Raw genomic sequence first — 11554 nt, forward strand, 5'->3', positions numbered from 1 at the left:
AGCATTTAAAAAATGCAGATATTGCAGATAAGACATATTTCTTATATCGATCATCATCCACTTTTTTGTAACAGTGGACAAAACAGCACATGTGCCCGAGAAAATGGTTTGAAAAGATAAACAACACAGGAAGAACACAGCCGGCCCCTCATCCTGTGTGAGTCCCCCGTCGACGCTGTGGAGTCCTTCCGCTTCCTGGGCTCCATCATTATCCAGGACCTCAAGTGGGAGCTGAAGATCAGTTCCATCATCAAAAAGGCCCAGCAAAGGATGTTCTTCCTGAGGCAGCTGAATACATTCAACCTGCCAAAGAAAATGATTGTACACTTCTACACCGCCATCAGTCCATCCTCTGCTCCTCCATCACTGTCTGGCACGAGGGCAGACTGCGGCGCATCATCCGCTCTGCCGAGACGGTGATCCTTCCAGGACTTGTTTGCTCCCAGGATTCTGAAGCGAGCGCTGAAGATTGTCGCCGACCCCATCCATCCACACCTATTTAAACACACTTGCCACCTACCTTACACTGTCACTTTCACATAGCCACTTCATTCTGTGCACTTTATTCTTATCTTAACTTCAATTTGTATTATTTAAATCCAACTGTAAATATTCACTACTGTAAATATTCATGCACTTTTTTTATTGCACTCTATTTTATGTTAAATGTTTACTAGTAAATGTTAAGTGTTATTGAAAAATTTACCTGACACCTGGTGGTAAAACTATTAATCAGAACATTTATTTGTTGCAAGGAAGCAGCAGAGATACAGGAGCAGATACAACGTGTTACTTTACTAATTGCATATCCAAGTCTGCTCCTCGATTTATCAAAGGACCACCTCTTAAATAGACATCATGACCCACTAACAAAAACCCCCATGACGTCTCTCTCTCCCCCCCCCCCCCCCCCCCACCCTCCATCAACACATAGAGTGGTTTGCAAGGAATGGTCATATGATAACAAAGGAAACGCACGCTCTTTCAGACACAGACATACAGATTCCCCAGTCTATGCCATGTTTGTGTGTAAGTTTAAACGAGGAAAAGTTCAATGAGAAGTCACAGGTCTTACAATAGTTCATATGATTCTGAATATAACGGTGAAACAGTAACTGATTAAGCGTGAATACGTTTTTCTTCCAACAGTTACAAATTCCTGGTACGTGTAAACCTACTTGGCAATAAATGGTTCTGATATATGAGTCTGGTGTGTCCAAGTGGATGAGTTCTTTTAGTAATTCTTAATATAAACATTGTCTTTATGTCCCAAGTTCAATATTATTAGGCTTTTCTAGCAATGAATCTAATCAAAGATATTTTTAAAATAATTGTCCAATAACATTTAAATTAGGTATAGTTTGGCCAATTTGCCAATAAATAACCTTTCATCATGTTGATTTCTTCTCAGCTTTCTTTTATTACATTTTACGTCATACTTTGTCTTTTTGTTTTCGACATCCTATTCTATGGCTTTTACATGGGTTTTAACATAGTATACTATAGCTTTTAATTGAAATTGTTTACATACTTTGCAGAGAAATGTTGAACTAGGACACTTAGTGTGGATCTTGCTTTAAGTCAAACAAATGCATTTTTAAAGTGTTAGGGATAACTAACTCACACTGAGTCATAGCCACAGGCTAGTTTAAGCTGGCATTTCACAGACCGCGTCGCTTTCATTTAGCTTTCATGTAGCTTTTAAGTATTTAACATTGCATAGAACATTTTTGCCGAATAATTAATAATATATCACAAACTATAGCAACAGAAAACAATAGCCTCACCTCACATTGAGTGAAATAGAACGCTGGAGGGATACAGCCTGTGCTAGAGGGCAAAATTGCTCACATAGACCTAAAAGAGCCAACAGCGACCTCTAGTGGCCACAAGTACAAGGTCTCAGATGAAAAGAATAAATTAGATAAAGATGTATTTCAAATTTTTCAAGACAAAATGTTATGTGAAACTAATTATTTGTAATTATACATCTACCCTTCAACAACAATATAAAGTTCCCAATAAAAATATCTTTGATAACAAAGTGTGTTGTTTTAAATAAGCCTTGATGTCCGCAAATACTTTTAAACAGTTAAACATGAAGGATACTCTAATAATTTCTTCACTCAATGTATGTTTCACACAGACACAGAAGTGCTTATGCATGCACTGCACCTCCTCCTGCATGTGACACAACATCAAGTCAAACATAAATATGACAGCTTCATTTTATCACATGATTTATTTTTAAAATCAGACGAGCTTTCTCGAGACGGCCTCTGTCCACAGACATGCGTACAAATAAAGATGAAGTAGCAATATGTTAAAACCCCGTACAGTGTGAAGCACTGAGCTTCACACTGTACAAAAATTGTAAATAATTTGAACAGGAAATTATGAGGTGTAATACAAATCAAGTGAGAGTTCTTGAATTGCTGGTTCAATTCCTCTGGCCTGAGAGGATGTTATAGTTTAAACATTTAAATATCACAGCTGATAATTACGTGTAATCCTTTTGATTTAGCTTTTGGCATGCTGTTACAGAGGAAAACACGTTTTCTCAAATTACACATAGAGATTCAAACATTATCATTTAAAAAAGGGCCATACATAATAAAGTTCACATTATGATGCATTCAGTATTTGAAATTAAAGTATTTATTCATTTTATATCGACCCAACACACAATTTCAGGGGGTACATTTGATTATAAAGACAAAATTAATAAATAAATACAGAGCCAATGTATTATTTGTGTTTAACTTAGTTGAAAATTGTTAAACATCAATTCAACACCTCTTGTGCAGGCCTTAGGAGAAGAAAGTACACGCTAAACATGTTTTGATAATCTGGCCAATATGCAGGTAACAGATAATTGAGATAGATTTGGTTGATGAATTATAAAAAGATGTACTACATGTGGCTGTGTGTGTGCCATGCCATTATATCAAATATATAATAGTCACATCTAAATATTTATGTAGAATGTATCCTTCCCTTCTTTTAGGCATTACACATTTAAACATCTTAAAATGTAAAACACATTTAGAAAACAGGTTTTTCCGGTAATTTCTTTTACAGATGGGCTTCCTTTTACAGGGTTTGAAATGTGAACTGTTAAATATGTTGGATAATATAGTTATATCATAAAACATTTCCGTTCTAGCTGAGATTTCTGCAACCTACAAAATATATATGTTATGCCTGTAAAGCGTGTCGCGACAGTTTCACCGTGTAATTCCTGCCCGTTATGATATACCTTATGAAACATGTGGCTCCGGTCACAGAGTCTACTATGGTAAAATAAAAAAAATAAAAATGTCGGCCTGGTGAGGATCTGCAATACTGAAGCTACAGTAACTGCACATACAGACATTTTTCCTATAAAAGTGTGATCTGGTATAGTGACGATGCCGACTGCACACACATACTGTACACTGACGTGGAGTGCATGCAGCATCAGTGCTGAGAAGAAAGTGCATTTTTTTGGAAGTATTACAAAATTGAAGGAAACTGATGAACTCCTCCATGTCATGGAATGTCCCAATGGCACTGGACATGCAGTCACAACGCATCTGGCGTGGCGCAGCTGAGGACTCTCAGCCTTTAAATGTTTCAATGAAGAGAGCAGAATTGAAAGGTCTCCAGTGTCTTTACAGTCCTCAGTCGTACATATTGTACAGTTGGATTGTCACAGCGTGGCCAGGAGGTCTTCATGTCGTAGAACCTTGTAGGTAAGCCAGTAGAGCACATTAAACATGAGGAAACTCATGGGGAAAAGAGCCCGGGCGATGGTATCGATCCTTTTTGCTCGATCCACAAAGCGCCTGCGGATGTCATAGAAGCCTAAACCGGGAGGTAAATCGGCAAAAACTGGTGTTGCATCCATTTCTGGTGCACCTCCGAGTCCAAAACTCTGAAAGAGTAAACCCTGCTGCGCCAGCTCCTCTTCCTGCAAGGAAAATACAGCACAGAATAACCATCTGCTCTCAAAGAGCTTCACTGATGCCAGTGATGGGCTGCTGGTAAACACTGAACACTGAGCAGTACATACCCTGGCACAGGCCGTGCACTGCTGGGCCATGTTGGCATGGGGACCATTGTTTCCTGACATGTTTTTTCCTTTCACCTTACTGTCACCGCTCCCCTGCTGATGGGGGAAAACGCAACACACACATTGAACCATCAAACAGACTGCATCACAACTCTGACAAAACTCCTGTGTGGTGCACAGCGCTCTTCATCCTCAAGCAATCATCATCTTTGATGTCTGAAATTAATTTGAAATGGGACATCTCTCAGTGGCATTGCATAGTCCCAACCAATAAATACATATGTGAAGGATTTAAGCAGATGTTGTTGGTAAATATTCAAAGCTGGTTTGCTCGGCTTTCTCCTCTCCATATGTGAGGCAGCGAGATGTTCAGAACAGTCGAATAAGGTGATGGCTTGAATTTGTTACAGGTCAGTGCTGCCTGTGTTTCCCGGCTGGAGTGCAGCACACAGCTGAGTTGTGGCGCTCGTGCACAGCCGGGCCCAGGGAATAGCAGGTGACAGTCGCCCAGAGGGGGTGAGTGGGTTGGTTGCACTCACTGTTCTCTGTCTTTGTTGCTCTTTGAGCTTCTTCCGCAGTCTGAAGAACTCCTTGTGCTGCCGTGAAACAAAATTAACGGCCGCATATTCCAGCAGTGCAGCAAACACGAAAAGAAGACACACCGCCATCCAGATGTCTATGGCTTTCACGTAGGACACCTGTGACACCGTGAAAGTCACATCAGTGCAGCCACTCAGTCAACATTAGCATTCATGCCATGTTGAGCAAGTGACATGAACATATTACATTAAGTTATACTTCACTTAACCACGACATTTAACCACACTGGATATACAAGTAGAAGAACTCTTACACTGATAAAAAAAAAAATATCCTTTACATTTATTATTTATAAGCAATTCTGGTTTTTGTATGAATTACTTCCTTTTCTGTATGCAACAAATCCATTTTCCAAGTAAACTCAACTTAATTTTGTAAGTTAATTCAACTGAAATTTACAATCAAATTTAAGTTGAATTTACTTACAAAATGAAAAATAAAATTCAATATGCAGATGGCCAGTGTTGTTAGAGTGCAGTTGATGCATTCACATGTGTATTATGATGCAATGAGTAAATAACTAATAATTATACAGTATTATACAGAATAATATCTTAACACTCTGAGACTGAAGTGCCTAACCAGTACTTTTAGTTGTAATATTTACACTAGAGTTTTAAAAACAATCGTAACTATTGTTAAACTACATGTATTCATAACAATTATCTATGTTTTTACTTGTTATTTTTTACATTGTGGCATTCCCACTTTTATTTAAGAAAAAGAAGCTGTGTACTTCTTCCACTACTTAATTATTAACCGTGTATGCAGGCCTGTCTATTTCAATTTCTGGTACACCATTAATAAGTCATAGTAAATTGCGCCAAAAATGCAATAGTATTGTTTACTGTGAAAAAAGGCATAGAACAAGGAATCGCATCTTATGCTATATTAATGTCATAGTATTTCATTAAAAAAGTTATATTTATGTCCTAAAAAATATATGATAAAGCACTGGATTGTATTTTAAAACGTTGTCATAACAATAGAAGATCATGTCATTTCAAAAGTCATAGGTTGTAATAACAAAAATGTCATAACAATGTCACAGTAATGTTTATTGTCGAAAGGTTATAAAAATGGTCACAATAATATGGGATAATAAATAAAGTATATAATGTACAAACAAATGTATTCAAAGTAAAAGTATGTCAAGAAAGTATATAGAAATAATAATAATAATAATAAAAAAGGCAGACAAGAGTGACAGTAAAGTAGATTATACAAATCTTATTAAAGAAGTCATTAATTGGTACGTCAGCATAGTGTGTCACCCGGATGTCAGAAAAATGTATAAAGTATAGTGTGTTGCAAAAATGTCTTTAAAAGTTAAAGTACAAAAAAATAATAATACAGTTATTATTATTATTATTATTATTATTATTATTATTATTATTATTATTATTAAAGTCATAGTATACAATGTTTGAAAAAGGTCATTTCTATGGATGTCAAAAAAGGAAGACATAGTATAGAAGTAAAAATTGAAGAAAATACTCATAGCATATTGTGTCGTTAAAATGCAATAACTAAAATCATAGAACTGTATTTCGTAAAGAAAGTAATACAAATATCAAAGTATGCTCTAAAAAGTCATGAAAAAGTCACAGTATGGTATGCTGTTAAAAGGTCAATGAAATGAATATCATATTAAGCCATAAAAAGGTAATAATATAGTATACTATTAATAAGTAATACAAAAATATACATTATAGCAAGCCATAAAAAGGTAATAATATATTATACCATAAATAAGTAATACAAAAAAATGTCATGGTATATAGAATGTGATTAAAATGCCATTAAAAACTCAATGCCATGAAAAGAAGGTCAAAATGCAGTCAGCCAATAAAAAATGTCATATTATGGTCTGTCAAAAATGTCATAGAAACATTAAAGAATAATGTCATAAAATCCCATAAATGTCCTAGAAACATGTGTCCAAAAAATATCATACACATTCACAGTAGAGCACAAATAAAACATAAAATCACGGCATTGTATAGTGTTGTGAAAATGTTATGAAGAGTAATTGTTAACTGACCCAGAACAAAATCCATGTACAGTGTGTCCTCAAAAAAAAACCATAGTATGTCGTAAAATAGTATAGTATGGCGTACAAAAAGTGATAAAAAGTCAGAGTATAGTATTTCCGAGAAATCATCATATCGTACGTCATAAAATGTCATTAAAAAGTCATAAAAAGTCATCTCATTACATCATCTAAAAAGTTACAGTCTGGTATTATATAAAGAAGCCATAATAAGCTCATAGTTGGTCATAAAAATGTCTCGGTAAAGTTTGTCCACAAAAAAAACAAAAAACTCATAGTACAGTGTGCCATTAAAGCTCATGTATAAGTACATCATAAAAATATCATGAAAAGCCACAGTAAAGTATGTCATGACGCGTCATAGTATATAGGCCGAACACAAACCGTGACTAACCTTCGGCAGGGAGGCCCTGGAGCCAGAGCTCTGTGTCGTCATGGTGAGCACTGTGGTGATGCCCAGTCCTACTCTGGCCGGAGCCGCGTCCATGTTGATCCAGAACGAGACCCAGGACAGGATGACGGTGAGCAGGCTCGGTATATACATCTGGATGAGGTAGTAGCCCATCTGCCGCTCCAGGTAGAACTTGACCTCAATGCAGGTGAATTTACCTAACCACAGGAGGAGATACAGGTGCACACTGACATCTTATTAGAGGTTTATTGACAGGATCAATCGAGGGTGCTCCTCGGCAGGTCGTCCCGTACCTGTGTTGTAGTGCTTGGTGCAGTAGCCGAGGCCTTTCTCTTCCTTCAGCACAAACTGAGGGAGCGTCAGATCATCGGCCACCTGCACTGCTCCCACGTCCAGCCACTCAAAAATGAGATCATTCATGGTGTAGCCAACTAGAAGAAAGACAGAGCGAAGGTGCACTGTTTACAATGATGACTAAATCTGTTGCGAGAGTTGTTGTTTTTTTAAGCCGGCCTTCAAAGATGAACTCACAGCTTTCAAGCTGCATTGTACACTTCTGGCTGTCCATTGGGAAGTTTTTCAGATCCATGGGGCAGGAAAGGGTCAGTGTCAGCCTGAAACACAGAGACAGCAACACCATAAAGTTACTAGAATGGGGCTGTGAAATGAAAAAGTGATACCCTCACACACCAACTCACGAGGGGAGATCCAGACGACCCACAGCACTGACCTACAGCCCCGTCTCCCTGAACCCCTTCCTGCACTCTCAGTCTACATCAAGCAGCTCTCTCTGACAAAAACCAAAACAATATATCAACTCTGCATCACACACAATGTCTTTCGCTGCTTTTTTAAAAATAAAAAACGCCTCTTCTCTTTATTCCAGCAAGGACAAAGTTAAGAATCTTACACAAATGAGAAATACTGCAGAGGCAAATCTCGACACAGTGGCTGGCTGTTTGTGCGTAAGTGTATGAAGGGAAATACATAGTTTAGAACTCTTTCTAAAAAAAAAAATGTTGTGGTTGCTAAGTGTAAAATGTTGTGGGTGCTAACTTGACACTTTCAGTGTGAACTCTTGAGGTTTAGGGGATTACCCCTAAACCTCTGATCGTTTAGTTAATGCTTAACATATTTGCTAATAGGGTTTCATACATTACTTCATCTTTCTTATATGGTAATGAAAACCATTACGCTACAATTACTCCCTGCTTTAGTGCCACATTGCTGACCTGATTCAGTCTTAGCCTGCAGTTATTATTCACAGTGGGTGTTGGACAATACAATGACAACTGAACTGAACTGGAGTGAAACAAACATGTTGCAGGACCGTATATTTAGAGGTTAAGACAGCAGCTCATGGAGCTGGAAGCTCAGTTGGCCACATGACAAACCATGGAGCTGGATTTGAAATGTCTGATAGAGATAGAGATCTTGGTGCATCATTCAACAAAATTCGCAATTTAAAAAACAAATCACCTGATGCTGTAAAGGACATTTCCATTCTGGAATATACGAAGCAGTTTGTTATCTGTTGTAACCTCGTGAAAGTTTGCTCCTTTTTCATTTGCAAAGAACAGGTCAGGCTTCCAAATGGAGTCCAACATCGAGGGGTCGAGGTCCAGAGAGTCGTCCGGATACTCTTTATATGCCAGTCGAGGGTCATTCCACTGCTGTCGCAGAAATACATTGAGCCGGTAATCCTAAAGTTTGGAGTTAAGTCATAATTGGAAGTTAAAATAGTTATTTAATGACTGAAACAAAATTAATAGCCACAAGTGGCATTTGTGCCATGGTAGATATCGTAAAAACACTTCATAAGTGTGGTGGTCCTGAGAGTCTATCGCACTGCAAATAACACACAAATAGCTGCAAATACAGTCATCTTGTGTCGTGAAATTGGTGAATATGTGTTTTTAATATGCTTATATTTTGTCTATGTGTTGGTGCAGTATGGTGTCCTTTCAAGAAACCTTGAGAGGGCCACGGTCACCTAAACAGGAATAAATGACATGCAAGAGACGCATGAACCCACATCAAGGAGCACTGTGTGACCAAAAATAAATAAATAAACACTGACAAAGAGACTTGAGTGCTCATAACCTGAATGACATCAAACTCCACTTACAATTGCATCATTTCAAATGTGATGGCTCTCCCTTGAGGTATTTTACAAAAAGCATGAGTCTTTCTAAAAAGTAAAAAACATGTCTGACCCTAAACACTTTCCATGGGCCGCATGAATAAAGGATTTCCTTTTATTTGACTGGAGACAGAGAGATGAGAAAATTACAGCTGACATTATGTAATGAACTTACAAGACGGTGTTTATGGTCATTAATTAGTCATAATCTAACGACAGTGTGTTTGGCATCATGAGTAGTGCTTCGAAACAGAGGGAGAGGAAGAGTCTGATGCTACTGATAAACATGCTTCCTTTTCATTTTTACTGTCTTTATTCCACTGCATTTATTTGACAGCTGTAGTTATTAATTACTCTCCAGATTAATATGATTGCTGATTGTATCATTATATGTAATCAAAAAATGCATGATGATACATCATTATACATAAAGCTGCCAAGCCGTTAGTTTAAATCAGCCAAAAGTGATGTTTACACAATAACTACAACCTAATAATATAGCATACTATTCTGGAAGGGGTCATTATACTTGCTCCTTTTGGTACTTTAAGTATATTTTGATGCTAATACTTATGTACTTTCACTACAGTAAAATACTGAACGCAAGACGTCTTGCATTCAATATACAAAGTTGTATTTTTTTACGACATCGTCATCAGTATTTCTACTATGTTTAGTGATAGTGGCAAAGTAAAAGATCTGGGTTTGTCTTCTGCCAGTGGGGAAATATAATATGTAACTTATGTGACAAGAAACAGTAGCACAAGTTGACGATGAATATGAAACTGGCTACTGCAGACACCTGAATACTTTTTGAGGCAACATTTTTACAGTATTGTCTGAAAAAGTCCTCTCAGTGTACCTGCAAGAAGATTCCTGATTGTGGAAAGCAGTTATCTGAAAGAACAAGGTCAACTTCATCTAAAACCTGATCGTGGAAAACCACTTTTACTTTACTGATGTACGTATCATAAGAATCCACTGACTCACAAAATTTGATATCCTGAAGATAATTGTACTGCATGTTGGCCTGAGGACCTGAATTTGTTGCTGAATAGTTTGCATAAGATGCAGCGACACCTGAAGGTCACAGTGAAGACAAACAGTCAAAACAATGTGTTGTTTTTCTGCTACACGTTCATTCTTACCATAGTGGTTTCGGTGATGGATCCGAAGCTGTTGATGAAGATGTTACAGGTGACATTGACAGGAGGACCTGGCAGAAGCAGATTGTCATCACACATGATAGTCTCACTGGACTCCTAAATACCGCTGACGATGTTTTCTGAGGGGATCACATGACGTATTGAAGCCGGTAAAGAGCAAAAAGAAATGACATCTGCTCTCTCTCTTCAGAATGTGCCACGCTTTGTCCTGATAAACAGACTTATCAAACATAACTAGCATGAAATTGTGTTGTCATTTCCAGTACGTTCTAATTAGTATAGTACATCTGTCAACCAGCAAAACTTTAAATTTTTCAGACTCCTTTCCTTAGAGGCAATAATTTATTAATTCTCCTTTAGTTACATTACGGTATTTATAGATAATCAACCGTGATTTACCTAGCATGCACTGACAAAGATGTGGAGCAAGTATGAAATATATATGAAATGCAACCCCAGAGGCTGAGGGGAGAGCATGTCGGAAAGCGTCTGCTGGCTTCACTCAGATCAAGATTGGACTGAAATGGGCCTGTGGGGTAAGTGCACATTTCTGACAAATATGAAAGAGAAGTCTGTGCAAAAACACGATGGCCTCCGGCTGCGGGCCGGCATAGAAACAGTAACATCGCACTACAAAAAGGCTCCTGTTTGAAAACATCAGAGCCTGCAGGACCTCTCGCTTCTGAACCATCTGTGAAGGATTTGTGCCGCTTCACTGTCCAAATTGGGATGAAAATCCCACATTTCCCACACCTGTCCTGACCGAGGAGATCCTCCCACCGCACGGCGCAGTGTGTTACCTTTGAAGTTTGGTCGGATGCGAGCGTCGTAGCCAGATGTGCGTCCCATCAGTTTGTCCAAAAAGTCAGATGGAGAAGGCGGCTTAGCCGCCCTGCTGGGGAGCTTCATCTCCTTACAGAGCACAGACCTGCCAGGTGATAGGAGAAGCTGCACTGATAGTTTTTCTAAATTTACTATTCAATATCTCGAAATCTTCTTCAGGAAAGCATTTGTCTAATTTGTACCAAAGCTGTGCCATAACTGTAATTTCAGCTGAAAAGGTGTTTTACTGGTTGGCGACACACGTTTTGTAATTTAAAGGTGACATAAATTATACTTAAAAGGG

The 11554-nt window shown here is 38.0% G+C and overlaps 1 protein-coding gene across 1 annotated transcript; it reads right to left on the reverse strand.

Moving 5' to 3' along the window:
- Positions 1-3666: 3666 nt before the first annotated feature.
- On the reverse strand, positions 3667-11305 carry LOC137802569 (glycine receptor subunit alpha-2-like). The gene is made up of 8 exons (XM_068600530.1): positions 11229-11305; positions 10411-10478; positions 8599-8822; positions 7651-7733; positions 7413-7550; positions 7102-7316; positions 4562-4752; positions 3667-3914 (listed from the first exon to the last, which is right to left on the reverse strand). Exons 1-8 carry the CDS (start codon positions 11275-11277, stop codon positions 3692-3694), a joined length of 1191 nt encoding a protein of 396 aa, XP_068456631.1. The 5' UTR covers positions 11278-11305; the 3' UTR covers positions 3667-3691.
- Positions 11306-11554: the final 249 nt, after the last annotated feature.

Source organism: Clinocottus analis, unplaced genomic scaffold (genome assembly GCF_023055335.1).
Source record: "Clinocottus analis isolate CAN_PGR_092001 unplaced genomic scaffold, fCliAna1.0.p SCAF_5, whole genome shotgun sequence".
NCBI lineage: Eukaryota > Metazoa > Chordata > Actinopteri > Perciformes > Cottidae > Clinocottus > Clinocottus analis.